Here is a 23,507-nt window from a genome sequence, read left to right on the forward strand (position 1 = left end):
AACCCAGGGTCAAAATTTGATGATGTGATTTATTGACCGCCCTACCCAATCGCTGACCCTAAAGTTTATGCTCAATACATTACTTTGAAGATTCATCTGATCAAACATATCAGGTTGTCCTATCCTCAAAGTGATCAGGGCTCATTACAAATGACAACAAAGCAACTATTGATCTTTAGTCTTTTAATATCCAGGTACTTTTAATCAGGTTGAATGTCCCTCGTCTATAAGGCATTTTGTTATATATATGTATATATATATTTATCACCATATACATTATGTGACTGTGAAAGGCTACATACATTATTTGGTCATTTATGTAAATAGATGAACATTGAAATCAACACAAATGAGTAACCTCCCATATTCACAAACTCCTTTTGCATGTATGTTTTATGTGAAATATAAACAAAATGGGCCGTACAGTGGAAATTATATTCCTGGGGTCGTTAATAAAGTTTTACTCTGCCTAACTTTTCAGTCCACAAAGTACAGTCTGGGAGTTTGATATTGCATTAAAGAAAACGTCTCCCTTTAGATTGTTCAGCACTCTGGATGTGTGTCTCATGCAACAAGAATGAACATTTCCCTCTGCTACAAAGATGACAACATTGAAGCCTTAAAAAGCACCCTTTCCCCCTTTTTTGTTTGTCAAAGTTTGAGTGTATTTGTGAAAAGTTGTGTAGTTAAATGATGGACTCTGGACTGGAAAAATAATTACCTGAATTAGGGGTGCACCTCCACCATTTTTTGCTGATTGAGTCGAGTACCAGTGTTGTCTACATATTTTCTTCTGTACTTTGAGAAAAACTGCTTCTGTTAGACCAATCAAATGACAGCATCTATCGTTGTAATTCACATCTTCCTCATCTGTGTGCTGGTACTCAGGCCTTTTTACTGGTAGCCTTTTGCCTGGTTTAGGTGTACCACTAACCTGAATATATCAAATTACAGCAAGTTCTATTGAAGTGGTAATATTTTTTTAACAAATGTACTTTCATTTTAAGCCAAAAAAATGTTAACAACCCTTTCATACTTTTACAAATTAATATTATTTAGCTGGTTTAAGATACCACTACCATGTTGTTAAAATAATTCTTTTGGCCGTTATTCAGTTTTCAAAAGGTACCCAAAGGACAATAGCACTCTTGCACAATTTATGTTCTGTATAAAATGAGGTATGTTTCTCTTCTGTTAGTGCATATCAATGTAACAGTGCAAAACCAATTACGACGACTACTTGTTCAACGACCACCTTGTCAAAACACTAAGATTACAGCATTTACCCCACCATCACTTTTACAAGGCATACAATAAAAACCACTTTGAGACATTGAACACACAATATCCTTCTGATCAATTTGTCTTAGGAACTAGGGTGAAACAAACATTACAACAAAAATATCATATTCTGGTAGTAATGACTAGGGATAGCAAGCTAATGCACAATAGTAAATCTGAAGTAATAAAAATGCGTGGCATGTGTCACTCTGCACTCTTTTTACTCATACAAACATCAACCAACATAACAAATTTTCATATCAATTCAAACTGCCCTCAGTGAAGTTCCATTTTTTAAACTTCCACTGGAATGTTTAATCAGCATGTTCACTTGATGGGCCGAGATGGAAATGAGGTGAAATTCAGAAGACGGACAAAAAAAGAAAAAGCACAATGTTGCTGAAAGCTTCCCCTCTGCCTTCTTGCGTTTACCTTATGATTATATGTGTTATTTGTTTTAACTGCATGGAAAAAAAAGATGCTAAGGAGTCAATGAAAAGTGTACATAATTCATGTTTCTTAACCCTGTCCAAGGTTTTTATTTTCTATCAGGTAGTCCAAGTTAACACAACAGGAGCAGCTTAATTCATAGTTTTTTAGTATCAAGTTCAACAATGAGGGTCTTAAATAATATAGTGTTAAAGTCCTTCAAAGTGTCAAAATAGTTGTGTGTATACATAAGCGGATACCTAAAGTTGCGACTGAGAAAGTGACTACAGGCCAAGGAACATAAAAGACACTGGAGGATATGTCCCTTCACAAAAGGCCTGAGAGTATTTCTGATGTTCATGTGAAAAAAAATGCATGGATTGTCTCGTTCTGGTAATGCGCCGGTTTCCTTTCCTATATGTATATATCCTATATGTCCTATAAAATATTGTAAGGCGTTATATATATATACAAAACACAGCCTTGTTAGGGCCAAACAAACATGGAGCTCAAACTCCAGCCATCACATGAAGCCCATAAGAAAGGGTTCCCACACAGCAGGAAGCCTTCTGCCTCAATGTAATTGTCCTGTCCGGACAGTGAATTTGTTTTCACTGAACAAAATAATGGAGGCCGCACTTTACAAGCACTGCAAAGAACTATGACAACTGTCTCCCTCAGTCTGTAACAGAAGGCTCGAGTCAAGGCATCCACTTGGAATGTATAGATAGAAAAGTTTCTCAGGAGGCAGTCCCATGGTACAATAATGGCACAAACCACTAGCTAAATCTATTATAAGAACGCATTAGGTAAATATGTACATCATGTGTTTGCACGCTGAAGTGAAATGCACACAAGTTAAAGGTGATACCACAGAATTCCAATGTATATCCTATGCCCCCCAGGACAGCGGTTTGATTATTTGGCCTTATGTTCCACAAAAACAACTGATGAATTTACATCCCTCTGAATTTCACATTGGTGAATTTCTACACAGAAGGGGGCTAGAAAAAGCGACTTTGAATTAAACCCACGGAAGAAAATATCTACTCAACATAGCTACAGCAGGAAACAAGTCAGGTTTCCAACAATGTAACTGGAGTTGAAACTAATGTGATGTGTCACAGATTTTGGGGTTTGGATTCAGGTTTGTGGAAAAGAATAGTACATGTCAGTAGTACAATATCACATATATTATTTGAACTTCCTAGTTTAGAAGAATATAATATCATGAATTCTGCAGTATTTTTTTTCACACACACACACACACACACACACACACACACACACACACACACACACACACACACACACACACACACACACACACACACACACACACACACACACACACACACACACACACACACACACACACACACACACACACACACACACACACTCTCCCTCCTCTAGGAAGCTGCAAGAAGAGACTGCGTGAAAGAAAATGGCCTTTCAGAACTACTATACACTCGAAACTGGGTGACTTCTAACACAAAATCAAATCTGCCAAAAGCTAGTTGTGTCTCACGCAGAAACAGACAAAACTCCTGTTGAAATCTGTATTTGTAGCTGAACTAATACAGCGTAAAAGATTTGGCTTTTCCCAAATTGTAACTTGTTACATCAGTGTTGCTCGGTAAATGAGACAAGGATTCCGCACGTGTACTGTACATAGCGAACGCATGAAAACAAACACACATTCACATTCACATTCAAACAGAGCAGAATACAACACTGCCATACTCTGGTAAGGCAAATCTGAACAGGGCTAGCTGTGATGAATATTGTTCCGTAGCTACAGTGTCTGGCAGCTATCTGGCATTAATTAACCCTTAGGTACATAGTGTTTCGGAGGGGACAAATAGTGTTACACGGATTTCCAACTGGCAACATTATGAGCAAATCCCTCTCAGTTTGCAGAAAAAAATAAAACCTCTCCCAAAAGATACCTCTTACACAGATAAATAAATAAAATGTGAATCTTGGCATCAACTTAAAAAACGCACGTCTGTCTATATAAGTTTCGTGAATATTGATACGTACAAAAAAAGGTTTATGAGCTGCAGTAATGAAAAATGAGTGAAATTAATGATACTTTCTTTTCGGAAAAGAACATCGTGCAAGGGTGACATTTTGTTTCTTCAGATTATATCTTTTGCTATAAAATATACCACCCCAAATCAACTTGACTCCACATCACAAATATAGTGCACTGTGCAACTTGTAACAAAGTTTGGCCGACTCTATGAAAGACCAGGGGTAGTTGTCGTTGTAGTGTCCTTTCCTCTGATGTCCAGGTTCCACTGAGGATAGAGGATAGCAGGCACCAGTGGTTTGGGAACAGCAAACCCTCTGTTAGTCTCTCCTCAAAACGTCTCCTTCCCTTGTTTGTCATCAAGTGGGGGCTGGGCATTGTGTGTCCAGTCCGTGGAGAAACAAATGCTGTCCCCTTATCACAGATAAGCAAATGCATAAAACACTCACACTCACACAGACAGGCTGTATGTTACAAAATAACACATTTGTCTTTATCCTTCGCTTCTTTCTTGGCTTTGCGCTCCCCGCTAGAGGACTGTTTTTTCTCTGGGCTGGGTGTGGCTCCGGCTGCTGCTGCCGTCCCAGTACCGGCTGCTGCTCCGCCTGCTCCTGCACCGCCTCTGTCCCCCTCGTCTCCCTCGGCAGGCTCCTGCTGGCCCTGCTGGACAAACAGGACCGAAAGGGCAAGAGTATAAATTCATAGATCTGTGTATATTACAAGCAAAGCTACTTGTTGCTCTGAACTGGATTAAAGTGATATATCAATGTCTGGGTTAAAAAAATATTGCATATAAGTTGAGTGTTAATGAAGAAATCTGGAAACCATTTCAGACACTGTGATGTTGGAAATCTCCTCATGAATTGGGTATTGGGTCATGTTTGAATAGGAATATAAATAGCATTACTTATAGCCTTATAAGAAGTGAAATGCAGGCTCTGGAATTTGTTTAGTTTATACTTTTACATGTATTTTCTTTTTGGATTTTGTATATGTCAGTGACATTACTTAGGTGTATTTAAAAAGAGATAAGAAGAAAGAAACGGGTGGGAAGGGTTTTAGTTTTTAGTTTCCACATTCAGATGTATATGCTGTTCAAAAATATATGATGAAAAAAGGCATGCATATTTATTAAAAGAATTAACAGAGAAGCTAACAAAACAACAAGAAACAAGAGCTTGTTAAAAAAAAGTGCAATGCCACATTGGTTCTGATTATGTCATATAAATGAATCAATATACTGTAGATTTCACATAGGGGGGAGTCATGACATAAGCAGCAGCAGGGACAATGCCTGAGTCTTGACCTCACAGTGAAAGAAGGAATCATTACAAGAAAAAAAAGGGACTATCATCATCTCTTGTCATCTTCAATTCTTTCTTTATAGCTCAAACTCTCTGGTGCAGACATCCGTCTGTCTCCAGCAACTTCCCTCTATGCTACATGAAATGCCCCACATTTGTACAAAGCCCTACTTCTCCTCCCTCTCCCACATGCTTCTATCTCCCCCCGCCCCTCCCTCCCCACCTGCGCTGCTGCTGCTGCCGCCGCCGCCGCCTGCTCCTGCTCTTGCTCCTGATAGTACTGGGAGGCTCGTCGGTCCTCCTCCTCCTGAAGCTTTTTTGCCAGCTCTAGGTCGCTGATGCCCTCGGGGAGCTGCTCCCACTGTAGATCCTGGCTTTGCTGCTCCTGCTGCAGTGACAGCGCCATCAGATAGTCCTGACACACATGAACGTGCACAAAGAGAGGGAAAGACTCGATGATTTAGGAGCAACTCTGTTAGTGTGACTGAGCCATTTGTGTCTGTCTTCATTCATTTTCATTTGCTGCACTATCTTCATTGTACTTGTTGTAGTAATTAGCTGTGGTGCAGTTTACAAAACATCCTTCACGCTGGTGTTATCCATTTTATTATATTTGGCATCTTCTGTTATGTCATCTACTTCGTCACGGACAAAGACCCAATTACCACACTGGGATCATTACAAGTTTTCTCCAATCTAACGGAATTCATTATGAGTGCAGACGATTGCCTGAATGGATTTTTCTCGCCAACCTCATCTTGGAGATAAGGAGGGGCTGGGCCTGGGTAAGCATGGAGAATAAAAAGTAATAGCCCCCATGCTTTTGTCTAGTCTGTGTGTGTGGGAGAAAAAGCAGACAATTTGTCAGTGAGCTCTGCGTTTAGACAGCTCTGGACGACCAATGAGCAGAGGGCTGTGAAACCAGTTAGAGTGCCTAGGAGACATAAACCCGATGCATTAGGGGCCGGTGTGGTACAGCAAAGCATGGTTAAGAACGGAGGTGGGCGCCATGCAACCCTGACATTTGCTTCTTAGGATGTCCTGTGTGTTTAAAAAGCCGGTATGGGAAGTTATAACACAGCTATTATTGAGGAAATTTCCCTTATTTTGTTGCCTGGGATGGTACAAAGTTTAGTTTCCTGAGATGTGATGTCACCATGTGTTTTGTTTTGTGTTTGTCTCTCCTTGTCTCTATTTGTCTCCCATTTCCTTCAGTGTTTCTCTTATTTCTGTTAAGAAGTACAGTCAAGACCAGTATGACCTTACTGGTCTTGTATTTCTGTCTTGGCACATCATGATTAAGCACAATCATGGTTTTGGATTGGATAATTGCTGGTTCTGCTAGTCTTGCCTGCATCAGTGCTCAGACCTGGTCTATCTGATCCTGCTGGCCGCGATACACAGTCTCTGGATCGGAGGGAGGCCGCAACCGGAACTCGGAATCACAAAAGTTGCCGTCTCCGTCGACGTTGTGCAGACTCTCCCAGACGATCTTCTCCTCGGTCAGGAAACCTTGGTCTGTAACCAGGAGATACAGCTGGCCCTAGGAAACAACCACACACACACACACATTACATACACACATCTTACCAGTGTTACACTATATGCAGACATACAGGACTGCATGGTTTATTCTGTAAGTACACCCCCGCACAATCTGTTTATGGTTGTTCATCATGTGCGATTGGATGTACATGTACATGTAAAAGTGCAGCTAAGTGATTGCAAGAGGGCTTACTGCCATGATGCTTTGTCTGGCGGTTATCGGTGATACACACAGCTTTGCTTACATTGGCAATGATAGAGTACTATTCAAAATTAAAGTAAGCAGGCTCTACTTCCCCTCCTGCAGATAACAGGAACAATCTGTCCAAGCTGCAGTGATATGTCCAGCTAGCTGTGGGCAGGGGCTGTTAGAGGTGGGATGCAGACTTCTTAAAAGGGTCATCATTATTGGTCTCATATTGTATATCTGTTACACATAAATACGTAGGTAAAATACTGATTGGTGGTGATTCGGTGCTTCCGAATTTGCTAACAGGTAGATAGCAACAATTGATATCTGTATGAACATTAGCAATGAAACAGAAATAACTCAACCTTTAAGAGGTGGAGGCTTCTGTCAAAATGCTCATTAAAATATTACATAGAAAACACAGTAATAGTCCTGTAAAAGTAAAGGGCTTCAAGACGCTTGTCATTGACTGGAAGGAACAGTTCATAACACATCCTGACATTTAAAGTGCTGCAATTTCTTAAAGTAAGCTCCACATGTGATTCTCAATCTAACTCGTGCAAATAATGCCAATGCTTACAGTAAACGTGTTGTCAGTACTTTTTAGTGTTTACCTTGTATCTGATCATGGTGCTGAAGTGGTTATTCCTAAAGAAGACACAGAGCTCTCCCTCCTGTACGGTGGAGGTGAGCTCACACAAGCCGTGGTACGTAAGCTGAGTGGCTGTGCTGCTCAGAAACTGCTCTGCAACAATGCCTAGGGCGAGAGAAGGGGGGACATAAAGGAAAACAAAAAAGGAGAGGCTGAATTTGTGATTGATGCATAAACACCCATGGTGAGTCCTACTTGAATACTTTATTGTATCTTTGTTTATGCTTTTAGTCTGTGGGTTTTGCAGAATATACAGACAGAATTGACTTGAAACTGAGTGACATTATGTTAATTATGATGCTTTTATTTTGATAAGCTTCACCTGTTGACCTGTGAGCGACTAAAGTAGTTTTGAAGATACTCAATTATTTAGCTTAGGAGGGAGCACAACTTTCATATGTTACCTGTAAATGAACTCTTTTTGATTTACAAATATTTTCATTAATAGACCGCAGACCACTGGATGAGTCATCCGCACAATCAAGCAATCCTTACTCATTCATAGATCACTATTTGGAAAGCATGTTGGAAAACCTGCTGTAATGTCTGTAGTAGCTATTTGCACATTCTGACTGTGCTGTGCTGCTGGAAGTGGTCACAGTAACTATAGTGAACTCAATATAGGCTGAGAGGCAGCTGGTGAGTGACATCTGTAAGACAGAGTGGCATTCAATGTGGAGCAAACAGACAGAAAACCGTACCCTTGAATGAGCCACAACCTTTAGAGATTTACAGAAAATAACTATAAAAAATACTTCCTATGAAATATTTAAGTATATTAAAGCATGGCAACAAAACTCAGAGAGGTTTAGTTTTCTGAGAGTTATATCAGTGCATTTAAAGTGGTTGAAAGCTCATCCCTTCAAGCAGTGATGAGTAGCATCAGCATCAAACCATTTCAATCAAGCCCTCATAGGAATTTCTCAGCTACAAATGCAGAAATACAACAGAAAGGAGTAAATCTCCAATTTCAAATCATAATTAACTAAAGGCTTCCATGTGTTGACTACTCAGGCAGCTCAGTGTTGAATAAGCAAATATTTTTAGTTGAGAAGAAGTTACTGACAGCTTGTAAGAAAAGTGGAAGCTGTGGAAGTAGGTCATTTCATTTGGATGTCCTGGTTTCATTTGAACTTGGTCTGTGGTTTTGGGCAGAATGTGTTTGCACTGGACAGTCCAGTAAACATATCTCATGTAAACAATGTGTCACTGAATTAATGTTACGCCTCACAAGGTTGTTCCTGTACAATGTTGTACTTGTGACGCTTTATGAAACTAAGATTATTAGACTAACTTTTATTTAACAAAATTAATAGAAAGAGGTTTGTTTTGTTTTTTTAAATCAAAATGTTGAATCTCTTTTTGCCCAGAAGATCAACTTTTTTAAAAGATCATTTTTGGGCATTTTAGCCTTTAACAGACAGGACAGCTGTAGACAGGAAAGGGGGGGAAGCCACAGGGGGAAGGAATGCAGCGAATGGCCGCAGGCCGGACTCGAACCCTGAGCCGCTGCGTCGAGGACTGAGCCTCTGCATATAGGCGCCTGCTCTACCAGGTGAGCTACTCAGGCGCCCAGAAGATCAACTTTTTTAACCTTAAATCTTCCCCAAAAATGTATGACTTTGTGTCTTTTTCTCCACCTCCAGGTACACAGGGGAGAAGAGATGAGAGGAGACAGGAGGGGAGTCAGGCAGGTCAGAACATAGAGAGGGAGTAAAGAGAAAGCACTCACCTTCTCCTGCCAGCTCGCTGTTGTCTGACTGTTTGCAGGATATTATCTTCTCTACTAGCTGGTTGTAGCTGCAGTTGCCCACTGCCTTGACAATGTCTTGCATCTGCAAACAAAAACAACAAAAGCTGTTGGAAAGGACATTCACCAAGCTTTGATGCGATTTACTAAACGGTAGTTTATAAAAAATGTATAACCGAGAGAAACATTCTGGTGACAAGGGGTTCACACTGAAAGTACTAACACTGCGTAAATGTAAACCCTTTTTTGGTACATTTAATGAACTCTGGTGCATTAACCTGTTAATTATTATCTTTATTTAGGGTGGTGCGAACGCTGTAAATTGAATTTGATAAAACAACTGCACACAGACCACTTTAAAGATTATTTTTAAGGGCTTTCACGGCTTTCATTGATAGGACAGCTAGGTGAGAAAGGGGAGAGAGAGGGGTGAAGACATGCAGGAAATCGTCACAGATCGGACTCTAACCCTGGACCTCTGCGTCGAGGTATAAACCTCTAAGTATATGTGCGCCTGCTCTACCCACTGAGCCAATCCGGCCACTACACACACCACTTTAAAAGAAGGTGGTCTGCTTCGAAGAGAACTCTAGAGGTTTTAGTTTGTAGCAGGAAAGGAAACAGGGCCAACCACACAACTGCGTAGTAGTAGATATGACATTACTACTATTACATGCAGGGGCGTAGCACAAAATTATGGGCCCTCTAGAAAGGCATTTTCTATGGGCCCCTCCCCGCATCCACAGCTATTCATTCTAGCATCTTTTTGGGCCCTCCTCACATGAGGACCCTGGGTACTCTACATGTATGCAACTCATCTGCTGATTGTCAAGGAAGTGATCTCCTGTTGGTAACTATTATAACATGTATGTCTGGCAGTCAAGTGAGCAAAATGTAGAGACCAAATTTTTACAGTCATATAATAATAATAATACATTTATTTTATAAAGTGCTTTCAAAGGTACTCTATGGTGCAAGGCGTCAGGTTTTCATTTCAGTAAAGCTCAGTCCTGTGGGTTGACGTCATGAACACACTTCTAGGTTCATTAGACATTAGAGTTGATACAAAACAGACAAAATCTAGGCGGCAACAATGAGCCGAACTATAAGTGTAAAAGCGACCTCAGACAAACTGCAAGAATTGGCAGGTAGAGTAGAATATTGCATTACTCGTAGTGAATTTGAAAGAGATGTGTCAAGAATAGAGAGGACGACAATAAGACAAGTTTGTGTCTGCGAGGTAAAGAGAAACAGCAGTGACGAGTAAAGTCAATCTCACCTGGGGGTCCACCAGCCAGCCGTGGTAGAGAGGGATGTCGAGCAGATCAAACACAATGCATTCTGGGGTGTACTCGAAGACTCGCACCCCTGTGAACTTCACGTTCACATCCAGACCTGTCTGCAGCTTGTGCAACACTGCCATGGCATCACTCATGTTCTAGGAAACAAGGAGATTTTTGTGAGGAACTGTGTGATAACAATGCTGGGATTCAACAATGTGAACAACAAACAAATCTCTGAAAAAGACATGTTTGCATCTTTATGTGTACACATTACACAGAACCCAATGCTGTGTCCAATCCAGCTATTTTTATGTGCTGTAAGCTGTCTTTATCTGTTACATTATTTATTGTTGTCTGCACAGTCAGCAGAGCTGGAGCTATCAGGGATTGATTTTTCTACATTTACAAGAAGCCATTAGCTGCCATTTATTTCTGTGCGATACAAAACAGCTTCCACACACTCACACCTTAAATTTGGTTTTGTTAAATATTCTGGCTTCATAGTTACTTCACTGTGACTATGTTGAGTCTTTTTTTTTTATACATTTACTGTACTTATTAGGTTTTGCTCTGCTTACTGTCAATCAACTTACAACCGCAGGAAGAAATGGAAGACGCTGCCAGGAAACCAATTGATATTACATTTCTGAGTTAGCTCTCAGGCTCATCATTGTGAGCCATGCCATTTCCCTTTGATAATATTGTCAAGGGGTGGACAAAATATCAAAAACACTTGACGATATAATGCAATCCATTAGCCCTGCAATAAACACAGCCTTTGTTGTATTTTTGGGGTAATTTAAACTTTATTTCCGATAGCGGACAGTAGAGACATGACAGGATGACCTACCATCGTGTTGATAGTCAGTAGACCTTCTCAAAAAACAAAAAATTATAAATATAGGTAAAATGGATGGTTTACACATTATTCACTTCTTTTGGTAAGTTATGAAATATCAACTTTAACTTTGTTAGCTTTAACTAAATACATTGTCTTTTTGTCCAGATGATGGGAGACGACTCACTGTAGCAGAAGGTATTGACATTACTTTTTCACATGATACCAACCCCCCTCAATATGAACAGACTGGAAAAAACTCAAGACCCCGAGAAACAGACTCCTGGACCTATTTTAAAGCAGCAGCCAGGTTGACAAATTGTTGTTGACAGTTTCAAATAAAACTGTGTGCTTGCTTTGTTAATGTTACACAGACCTGTGAAAGTATTGCTTCACTTCTCTTTGGCCTTCAGCGGTCTGTAAGAACTTCTGCCTGAATTCTTCGTAAATCTGTGCAGCCATTTCTTTAACAGTTTTTCACCAGCTTACCATTGTTTTCTATATGTGTTACCCAGGTGAATGCACAATGACAAATGCTGATTGTTGCAATTGTGATTTCCCCAAAACATTATTCTATTTACAGAAATATCCTGTTGTTTTAAATATTTTATTATGAAGCTTCATTTAAAAAAAAAATCAAGTTACAAAATTGTTATTACAGTGCTTCTTTTTTATATAAACAAAAATAATGAAGAATTTTTTATTTTTTTTTATTTTAAAACATTTACAGAAATATCCTACTTCAGGTTTTTCTTTTATTTGTTAATTGGATTTGTCTTCTCCAGTATTCATGTGGCACAAACAGAGCTGAGAATAATAACTCTACATGCTGCTTTTTGCTTTTCACACGATAAAAAAAAAACTATGGTTTGACTTTGAAATTATGTTTTTGTCTCTGGTAGTAGAGGACACGGTTTTAAAGGCTGCCAAAAATATACACATGTAGAAAGAAATTCCTTTATTTCAGTGACTGAACGATTGAGTGGAAGCAACTGTTTCCATTATGACTAGCATTCATCCTTACATTTTGAGTTAGGATGTAATTAGCAGAACAACCGTTTACTGCACGGTGTGAAAACTGGTGACTTTATATACACATCACATCATATGTATGCCATATACTGTATGTGACTCATATGTATGCATCCACACTCCTGAGAACCCAACGAAACAGACTAATTCTTACATTAAGCCTCAGAGCAATGTTTCCCAGCTGGCTCTACACCTCTGCTGCCATAAGCCTGGGATCAAGATAAGCCTGGCAGCTGAGCCCTACAACTCGGTTGTGAGTGAGTAGTGTAGTGAGTGAGTTCCATTTAATTTAAACTCATTTACAATAAACTACTAGAGACGGTAGAGATACAGGAAAAATGACCTGAACGCAAAGCCAATTACTTTACAGATACCAGAACAATAAACCTGAGTCTACAAACTGCAGATATTTGCAGTTAACCAGCTTTGAAACAGTCCTGGATGATAATTCAATACCACCGTCCATACCAACTTTCAGCAGTATGGTATTGTAATCATAGATATAAAATTATGTCATCGTGTTGTATTGTCATTTTAGTTTTCTGGAGGGCTCCTAATGTACTGTGGAGAGGCATATACTATGTGCTTATTGTTTTGTCATATATATATAAAAAAGTATTTGGTTTACAACTGTCTATTTTGTTATTGTTATATTATTGTATTGTATTGGATATTATGGTTATTATTTTTATTTTGTCTTAATTTTTGTATAACGAAGTGGTGATGACGAGTGTGTGTGTGTGTGTGTGTGTGTGTGTGTGTGTGTGGGGTTGTGGGGTTCAAGGAGGAGGGATTGTGTTCATGGTGTGAATGGTATGTTCTGCATTTTGTGTTTGTTATTATAAATAAAAATAAAAACTGTTAATCCAAAAAGAATGTGAATCTTTATTTTCCATGATGTATTGCAAACCATTCGTGTGTGTAGTATTATAAATGTCACGCTGACTTAAAATGTTCAAGTGAACTTTTTCAAAGGCTTCTAAATTAATTATCTTTTAACAGTCTTTCATGTTCAGTGAGGAGTATAACGGCTCTCATATTTTAAAATAAATTTGCAAAAGTTCACAGTATAGTGTGTAGACTCTATTTTTAGGTTTACCGTAAAAGTAGTCTCGCTTTGCCAGACCATCCACACGCTGCGGAGCGGAGGAGGTTCTTTAAACCAATCACAATGGTCATGAGCGGTGCTCAACTCCGCACGGAGCCGCTGCAGAATAGTCGTGCGAGAGAAAACTCAGATTGGACAGATAGTCTAGCTAGCTGTCTCAATTTACCCTGCAGAGATCTGAGGAGCAGTTAACCATAGTCATCATAAATCCACTGGAGTTTAAAATTCCAACAAAAAAGAAAGCAGAAGGAAACGGACATCAGCGAAAACACATGCATCTGGCGGAATTTCCTGCGGCACCGGAGCAATCCCGGAAGAACGTCAAGGATATAGACTAACCATAAAGATACTGTACTTCCCATGAACGCTGAGCTACTTCAGCTATGATGCTCGGCGCGGAGAGCGGAGGTGAAAAGCCTTCAGCTGGCTCATCTGAGTGTGTGGATTAGGACGTTTATGAGCAGCAAGGATGGCAGGATTAGCAGAGCTGTGTAATGGACCACATCTCTTCACTTTAGGGCAGAGGGCTCCGACAGCAGATGAGCGCTTGGAGATCAGATGATTAGCAAAGCATCACTCGCATTCATCTGCGCTTGTGTTGCATGCACTTTCACAGTATAACATCAGCACAGTACTCTGCCGAGGCCTTTCTGTATTTTTACTTTCACTCTTTAGTCTAGGTGTTCTGGTGACTTTCACCGAAAATGTACCTAAAAACAAAATCCTAAGTACACTAACCCTAACTAACTGGTAGTTGACAGAATATGGCATTACAGTGCCAAGATGAGGGAGTTGGTTCCTACTAAGCTTTCATTTCTTAACATGAATCTAAATTGATAATGGCTGCGTGGCCATTAAAACATACTATAGTCAACAAACTATAATTAAGCATCACTCTATAAAAATATATAAAAAACTATATTGGACAATGGGCTGTTTTCCTCATGCTGCATTTTGAGTTTAAAAGCGCCGAGCAACACAATTGAGCAACAGCTTTGGGTTGATACAGTAATCAAATGTTCTGCCATTGCTAAACCAAAAAACATCTTTTTCTTAAATGCAACTATCAGATATTTGTCATGTGCATGCATGTTGTTGCAAACTTTATGAGTCTGTCTGCACTGACGTAAATCTTTAAAAATATACACAGATGAGATCAGCAGATCTATGAACCGAAAAAAAATTACATCAAATCACTGGAGGACAAAAGTAAACCATTACATAACACCATGGCCCATCAGTGGGAGCTGTAAATAATGAACAGTTTACAAGACTGTAATGTCCCACAATGTGGGTCATACTTTTATGAATCCTGGCACACACCAGCAGCTGTCACTGCTCTACATTTCTGTTGGATGTATCATCGAGCTAATCTAACATTTCTAACGTTTGTCAGGCCCCATTTACATACATAAGGAGGACAGAACACCTCTCAACATAAAGTGATTATAACCTTCACAAAGATACATGCTTGTGCATTGTAATGGATCCACAAAACAATCTGATAACCCTGTGTATAGCTTAATCTCTGATCTTATAATTTGATGGATCCTGCTAGAATTAAATCGGTGTCCAACACCGCGACCTATACAACGGATAGCACATTCTCTCCCTTCACTCCCGTTATGAGCTTTTATGATTCCAAACCATTTTTTCTTCACCATCAGTAATCATCTCATCATGTTTTCGTCTTACTTAACGTCTCTGCTTACTCAATTAGAGATAGATTCCTTTTCAGATGGCCTTTCATTTGATGACCAGGGAGTCTACTAAACAGATTGGTATGAAAAAATAACATTAATTCATCATCAAAAAGTACAGTTTAAGGACATATGCAAGATCCGAGAGTAATGTTTTTAGAATCCTGCGTTGAGATTTTATCTGCTAAAATAACTAAGAACAAAAGAAAGGTTTAAGAAATATTTGTGAACAGGGCCCATTGCTGTGAATCACACCAAATTAAAACAAAGAGGCTTCTTAAACATGATAACTCATTTCCTCCAATGGTGGAACAGTGATCATGGATGAATTGCCTTGTAAGAGTGCTGTTAAGCTGGGTCCACTGAGACAAAAGCAGAGCAAAACTACACTCTCACTTACACAGCTCCTCCGAGTAAATATTTAACAATAGCTAAAGAGCAGCCGTGCAACTGCTATTTTAATCCTCATACACTCCTGTGGCAGATGATGTTTTTTAAGCTGAATTTATAAATAGAACTACTTCTGCTATGAACTCCTACACCTCTTTACAGAGTCAGGGTGGCTTCAGTTGTATTGTATAACAATCCAATAAGCAATTAAAGCACATCTCTGCAAGATATAATGAAGAGGACACCTTTTGTTTGACATTCACATAAACACATTTCATACTCGCTCTTTCTTAGATACCAAAGCTCTGCCCACTGTAGTCTCGACATGCTGTATCAACCACAGCACACGGACATGAGGACACCCCCAGTGCAAAAGAGCTCTCCGGCCAGTGTCTAGGATTAGACTGCCATAATAACTATGCAACACAAACTCTTACCACTCCCTTACTTTAACTGTGCATGCTGAGGACACCACTGATTTATTTAAGAGGTTGTATTTCAACTCAACTTAAATTTAGAAAGACCGTTGCAGTGAACTTCTATGAGGAGACTGCACATTATTTTTTCTCCTCTTTGAACGAGGGACAAGTGTGGCTTCAAATCATTCACAGATGTGCTGGTACTCTGCCACGCAAGAGGAGGAGAGGCAGGGCCTCTCCCACACTGTAGGCAGGCAACGGAGATGGGAGGAAGCAGGGGAGCTGGACGTCCATCTCCAAGGGCCACTGATAATTCCAGCCATGCTTCGCCATATCACAGCCATGTGAAACAACATAATCTGACACTCCTGACCCCTGTTGTTCCCTGGTCCTTGCAAGACACATCTTATGTAACCTATAGAGAAGTGGGGAAAAAGCTAAGCTGCAGTTTTATGTGGTTTGTAATCAACTTCTATATTCAATTTCTGTATTATAGAACATCTACTGACCTTCTGTGCTACCTCAATGCAAAAATGCAAACCTGTTTTAGTGTAAGCATAGTCCGGATCAACGGAAGTTCATTTCCAGGATAAAGGCTGACATCCGGCGTAATGTCAGGCTTTGCCCCTCACCTTCCACTCTCTGTGTGTTGCCGTTCTCAAAATCCCTTTGCTACAGGAAACAACAAACTTCGAACTAGCAAGCTACACTCTGAAAATGGCAAGTTTTGAAGAAAAATTTGGATCGTGCAATAAGGCAGGGCTGCTTGGTTCTTTCAGTGAATGATTTAAAGATTTACAAAGAATATGTTTACAGCATTTACTATCCAACTGGGAAGTTTTAGGACCGATGGGCGGGATTGCTGTGGACAAAGTACATGATACGGCGATACACTGGTAAATAGCTAATTATTTTTAACCATGTATCCAGCTAACGTTACTGTATTGTGTGAACAGTTAACTTAATTTAATATTGTATGTGGCGTTTTCGTATGTTAACCAAAACAAGTTCCTTTATTTTGCAGAGCCACCGTCACTGCGTCCGGAGCTTAGTGCCGCCCAAGACGATTGTGATTTGTTTAAAGAAATTCAAACCACCCAGAGCATTTTTTCACCTATCCTAGAATGTATCTGTAGTGTCCTTACTCCACAGTGCTGTGGAGATCGGTCTGGCAATGTGAGCCTAGTTCAAGCATGCAGCTACTGAATGCACATGCACATCAGAGCAGTGTGCACCTTACTTTGTATACTGTGATGAAAATATATCAATAACAGCGGCGACAACAGCGGAGGTATTTTAAGTGTGTCGATGAGACAAACTAAGAGCTCATGTTCAACTTACACAATTATGGTTTCAACACAGAGAGGAAGAGGGAGGGAGTTCATCCCAAAAGCCCTGCGCTCTTTAAGTACCAAGAACAGTCAGCAGCTTACTAATGCACACACATAAGCAAAAACACATGCCCGTTTAACAATAATATTCCGCAGCGTTCTGGCAGGCCTTACCTGCTCATAGTTTAGCCGCTGAGCCTCCGATATCTCTTTAGGTTTGGTTTCCAGAATGTAGTCTCCTGCAGAGTGACAGGGGGGAAAGAGATGTTGGCAGATATCTTGACTTGTAGTGTATCGACAGAGCAAAACAATCACTACTTTTACAGATTATCACAATGGCTTCATAGTTTAAGTGTTGGTACATAAGACAGTGACAGTATGTTGTTGAGCTATTGGGAGGGTTTAGCACTGGCCAACTGTTTCCCAAGCAAAGGCTGTGCCAAACATGTAGCATCAGTTGAGTCCCTGTCCACTGCGGTGTCACATGAGAGCTCTTGTCGACTCGGCTCTGTAGCAGAGAGCGCAGACTGGCAGCTGTCCGGCTCCAAAGCTGTGCAGCCTGATCAGCGCTACAAATGTGCGGCTTTCTTATCATTAACACAGAAAACCAAATCTAGACTTAACACTAGATTAGGTGTAGGTGGTTATTTTTCAAGGCACGCCATATACATAGCTAACCACGACACCTGAAACCACATGTTTGTTTTTGTTGAAGTTTGTCTTTCTCTTGAATACTATATTGCTTGTACAATGTTTTAGTTCCTTATGCTTTTAGAAAACATTTTCACTATTTCACATAGATTTAATGGCAATATATATTCTTGTTATTGCTGTCAAAACTCTTGCGTAAGTGGTTTTTTCAAAACGCCTCACAGAAAACCATTGATTTATTAGGAACGGGTGAGAGTATCATTCTGCACTGTCAACACATACTTTGGAAGAGAAATGCCATCAACTGTTGTCATCAACAGCTACATTAAGTAAAAACAGTTACACATGGAGAAAAAAACACTTTCGTATGTATTGTGCTCAAGCAAAGGAATGAATGGAGTATATAAAGGGGGGGGAGGGGGATTCTTGTAATTTGTGCCTAGAAAGGCACAATGATTTCTACATGTGCATGCTGTATGTAATAACTGTCCAATCCGCAACTAGCCTATCTATGATCAAACTGATGCACCAGTCAGGCTCATAGACTCTTAAAAGAAATCATTAACACTGTATATTTCATATTTTATATATTATTACTGTATATTTGTTATTATTATACATGTTAAAAGTCTTGATAATATATGTTGTTTTTATTTGTTGTTTGTATACCTGGAGTGGTAACAAAAATAATTTCCCCCTGGGATTATTAAAGTATTTCTGATTCTGATTCTGAAAAGGTGTTTAAACACAACAAAAGACTAACTGCTGGTTGCAGTTAAAAAAAAACACTTCCAACTTGATTTCATGCAGTCACCCTAGATGAAGATTTAAGTGCAAGTCAAGATTTTCTTACTACTGCATGTCTGCCTCTATGCATCTGGATCACTGGCAATGCTACATTGTGTACTGCTGAACGACGACCAACACCTACTTTAAACACCACATCTGAACTACGTCACCCATCATCACCCTTGGTGTTTGTGTCAATGTGTTATGACAAACTGAGTGCTGAGTTTAGAACTTATCCAGCAGCCCCTGAACATGATACAAGATTAACTGTGTGTGCTGTTATTAGATGCAAGCACAAGGTGAACTCATCCTCCCAAATACAAATTGGGCACTTTTGGAGACAAAGAATGCACGGAATTGTAATAACACAGCGAAATTCCATTATTATTTAACTGTGATTTATAGAGATGAGAGCACACTTTGAGCCATGGACACAAACAAGTTCAATAATCACAGTAAGGGTAAAATCTACCATAAAAGAGTTTACACACAGTCTACTAATGGAGGTGGATACTGAAGGCCCTGACAGAGCTGAGAGGAGACACTAGTGAAGACTGGCTCTACCTCTAAAGAACCCCTGCTGTAATCAGACACTATTGAAGAGTCATTTTAGTTATGAAGGGCATGAGATAGCCAGAAAAAAAGAGATACTGTAGCTCCTGTTTACTTTGCAACAGGAGAAGATTTAATCATGGGGGATTCCCCTGTTCAAGCCAGTCTCTTCCTATGTTGACTCTTAAATAAATAAATAAATTATATATATATATATATATATGACCTTAAAGTATGTTACGGCTAAAATTTGGGAGCATGTGAAACATGAGAATGTTTACTAGGCTGTTGAAACTCAATGCCAGTGGCTTTATGGGCTAGTGTGTTTACAAGTGTTAACTCATGGGTAACACTGTAAAAAGCAGGCCAACATTAGTGTTGAAGTACTTTATAAATGGGTTATCTTCTGCAAGTTACAAAGCAGGTTATTATTCTCACCATCAAGCCAGGTGAAAAAAAGCAGAAGAGGGCCATATTCACTGATGTTTCCCTTTGATCAATGTTGTGAAATAAACTTGCTCAATAAATAGGTTTAATAGCTTCAAACACTCACCAAGATACTCCATCAGTTGCTCAGCAGTTATAATTTCCATCATAGGTGGCATCTTAACCTGCAACAGAGAGACATGGACACCCATTGTTCATTGATTAAGTACACATTTATCAAAAAATCACCACAACACAATTACAAGGACAAAACTATTACTGTTGGGACCCATGTGCTACAGTTTGTAGACACCTTATACACTACAGTATGTCAGCATTCAACATGCACCAACGTGCTGATATTAAATTATACCTAATGCTAAAATTGAAAAAGCATATGAACATGTCATTTTGTAAGAGGAAGTGCTGAGACACAGAGAGGCACTAGGACTTAGTGGTCAGTGTAGGCTATGTTAACCATTTGCAAATCTGAATGTTAACACATTTTTCCCATTGTAATTACATTAGTGCTGACATAGCTCTAGGCTACCTTATAATTTCGTCTATTTGTATTAAATTAGAACGGAGTTTCTATTAATCTAAGCTCATCTCAGAGCCTTTACCTTCCATGCAAGCAGTAGGACATTCATAATTGCCAGTAATGGACAGGGGCCGTTCTCGTTCTGGGTGATGATCGGCGTATTCTCCTCCCTCCACTTGATCCACTTAATGTGGTATATGGACTGGCCGGCGGCCCGGTCCTTAGCACACGAAGTCTTTGTCCCATCAGCCCCGTACTCGCCCTGCAGGGCCAGGGCCAGTCCTCTGTCCTCCAGTCCCTCACTGTTCAGGTCGGAGCTGGGGCAGGAGTTGAGGTTGGAGAAGGACTCGAGTGAATCTATGCTTCGGGACTCTACACCGAGGCTGTGATCGGGGTCACTCCCACTCGGCAATCCCTCCGATAAGGTGTGATCACCGGACAGCCCCGGCTTGACGTTTGCTGCGATTGCATTGTCCGGACACAGATTAGTCGGTTTGGCAAGTTTTGTCGGTTTACTTTCTTCACAAGCCACGACCACAGCCTGCACATCTGTACCCTCCTTAGCGGGAGGTGAGGACGGGCCGTCGATTTTGTTGTTTACTAACTTTGAGGCACCACCCTCGCTATCTTCTGCAGCCAGCTCCGAGTCATTCTCCATCCCGTTACTGATCTGATCCCCGGACCCGCTCGTGTTGGTGTTCTTTGTATCCTCCTGCACTGGGAGGACTTGGATCACTTCTGGTACGCCAGACTTTCCAGCACTGGAAATTGCATTAACGGCGCTGGGAGCACTTACATTTGTGGTGCTGTTATTACAACTAACGTTAACCAAAGTACTGAGAGGAGCCTCACTATTCTTGCATTTCTCGGCTGTTCCTTTCACTCCGCCGACAGCCGTAACATCGCCCATCTCTCCCGCAATCGTGGCACACAAAGAGCTCCCGTCAGTGTCTCGATGCAGGTTTGCATTTTTCTCCATTTCGATTTACAGACTGTCGACAGATTTTAGCTCAGTTGCAGCAGCAGCAGCTTCAATCCCAAAGACGCCATGACAACTCTGCGAGTGACGTCATTAGAGTGAAACGCTTTCAGGCCGAGCAAAGGGGGCGGTAGAAAACCGACTGCCAGGCGGTGATGTGTTTGCGTGGACTCGTATACTTCAGATTCTAATCTAAAGTTTATCACTCGGTCTGACCGTTCTCTTAATACATCCATGGTCTGACCCATCCGAAATATTCATTTAAACTCACTATATTTCTTCAAACGTTTTTTAATGGCTGGGATGACTATAGGTACACTTCGGCTGCTAATTTCTAGCTGATATTAATTGACGAGTCGTTAAAAAAGCAGAATTTGTTATATTTTCCACCTCAAAACAAACGTTATCTTCGAGATGTCAGTGTTTTCATTTGGCAGCTTATATTTCTTACAATGCTTGGACAATGAATTGCCAATCTTTGAATTAATAGGCACTTCCCACAGACGCAACAGTAGCCTACTGTAAAGAGTGTTTGTCTTAAGCATAACATCCCTTAATTGTCCTCAGCAAGTAACAAAATAAAAAATATTTTTTAAAAAAGCTTAAAATATTTCCACTGGCCCAAAACTTTGTAGAAAAGTGCCTACTTTTACGAGGACTCCTGAATGTACTGAACTGAACCTGCCGATGCCCTGATCGTCTTGCGCACGAGTGCTCGCGCATTTGTGAAACCAAAGACATCTCGCGTTGCCTTTGGAAATTATGAGGCAGTGAAGTTGAACCACATTCATTGTTCTTTTTTACAGATTATGGTTTGCACACACATGAAAACAGGACATTTTTTTTCTTTAGTCGGGTGCAAAACCAGACCATCCTTCAAAGCTTGTGTATGGATTATAAATTATTTCAGCATAATAATAATGGTATAATAACTTTATTTGTTTAGCACCTTTAAAAACAATAGTTTACCAAGTGCTTTGACAGGGTGTTGCAGCATACTGTATCACTTCCCTTTTCTAATCATTTAACCACCAATTTTCTTAATAGTCTACAATCTGTAATCTATATGGCAAGAAACCCCATATGCTATTGCACACAGGGTAAATTCTTATTCTGACAGGTCTGATCAATTCACGTACACTAACCATGTACAGTCGCTAGATGGCAGCAATTACTCGCCCGAGCAGAATGGGAGCATTATCCCTCTTCCCTTAAAGCGTAATAGGTTGATCTTACTTTACTATACAGACTGCATAAAAACCCTTCCTCCATCCCAAACCCAAAGAAACCATGATAACCCATAACCTAAACCATTGTAGTGGTAGAGATGTTGTTAGAGACACCACGGCAGTGCAGAGAAAGTGCTTCCAAGGAGAAATATGTTTCATTTATTTAATTTTTTAGAAAAGGGATAGGCATGTCTCCTGGCTGTCAATGTGTATCTCAAGGTATATGTTTTTGACAAGGATTGATGAGATTTGTGTTACACTGCGCAGTTTAATATAAAGCCTCTTCATTTCAAATGCCTGTGTTTTTACTGTTTACGTTTATTTCACACGTCATCATTGTATCATTAAACACAATCTCAGAAGGCACAATGATCATATGTAAGCTACGTGAAATGCGGAACCCCAAATAAACTAAAAGCTTTTCAGAGGGGGCCCGATAACAATAAACATACAACAGATAATACAGACAACAAAAACTCAATTTACTACAGACACAACATAGACAAATACAACAGAATACAGACACTTATAAACAAAAATAAAAAAGCTGTTATGTTAGCCATGATTAAATTGAGCTCTCAATCAATGTGATGATTTAATTAAAAAAAAACTATTTTAGTACATTTAAATCCAGATTAATTTTGAAATAAAGAATTTGTTTCCAAGTAGGCCAATGGGCTACCTGTATGCAGGCCATCGGGGCACCAGTCACAAAGCACCTGTGGGTGCAGAAAGACAGTACAACATTTATTTATTTTATCAGCTGATGTCATACACATAAAGACAACGGAGACATCCTTAACATGCAGTACTGTTTTTGTTCAAAGATTATTTGGGTGAAGCGGAAAAGACTTGATGTAACTTTGTGGCTAACAAAGGAAACCAAACCAGGCTAAACATGTTGCTGCTGTCAGCAGGATGTCCTTATGCTTACAACCTTTTTAATTTTTTCTTCATTGTTTTTTCTATTTACTGGTGTGTGTGTGTGTGTGTGTGTGTGTGTGTTGTCTGTGTTACAGTATTGTGAGCTTGCATACAGAATTGCCCCTA

The 23,507-nt window shown here is 40.0% G+C and overlaps 1 protein-coding gene across 3 annotated transcripts; it reads right to left on the reverse strand.

Moving 5' to 3' along the window:
- Positions 1–168: 168 nt before the first annotated feature.
- Positions 169–21,330, reverse strand: mindy2 (MINDY lysine 48 deubiquitinase 2). Of its 3 annotated transcripts, none has more exons than XM_039794329.1 (9): positions 20,332–21,330; positions 19,836–19,893; positions 17,465–17,529; positions 10,469–10,627; positions 9,172–9,274; positions 7,402–7,544; positions 6,422–6,595; positions 5,276–5,467; positions 169–4,408 (listed from the first exon to the last, which is right to left on the reverse strand). In XM_039794329.1, the coding sequence occupies exons 1-9, from the start codon at positions 21,226–21,228 to the stop codon at positions 4,220–4,222; spliced, it is 1,980 nt and encodes a 659-aa protein (XP_039650263.1). In that variant the 5' UTR covers positions 21,229–21,330; the 3' UTR covers positions 169–4,219. The 3 variants fall into 3 exon arrangements, with proteins under 3 accessions (XP_039650263.1, XP_039650262.1, XP_039650264.1); XM_039794328.1 differs by having other exon boundaries at positions 169–4,411; XM_039794330.1 differs by lacking the exon at positions 169–4,408 and having other exon boundaries at positions 5,334–5,467; positions 6,404–6,595.
- Positions 21,331–23,507: the final 2,177 nt, after the last annotated feature.

This window comes from Perca fluviatilis, chromosome 3, assembly GCF_010015445.1.
Source record: "Perca fluviatilis chromosome 3, GENO_Pfluv_1.0, whole genome shotgun sequence".
Taxonomy (NCBI): domain Eukaryota; kingdom Metazoa; phylum Chordata; class Actinopteri; order Perciformes; family Percidae; genus Perca; species Perca fluviatilis.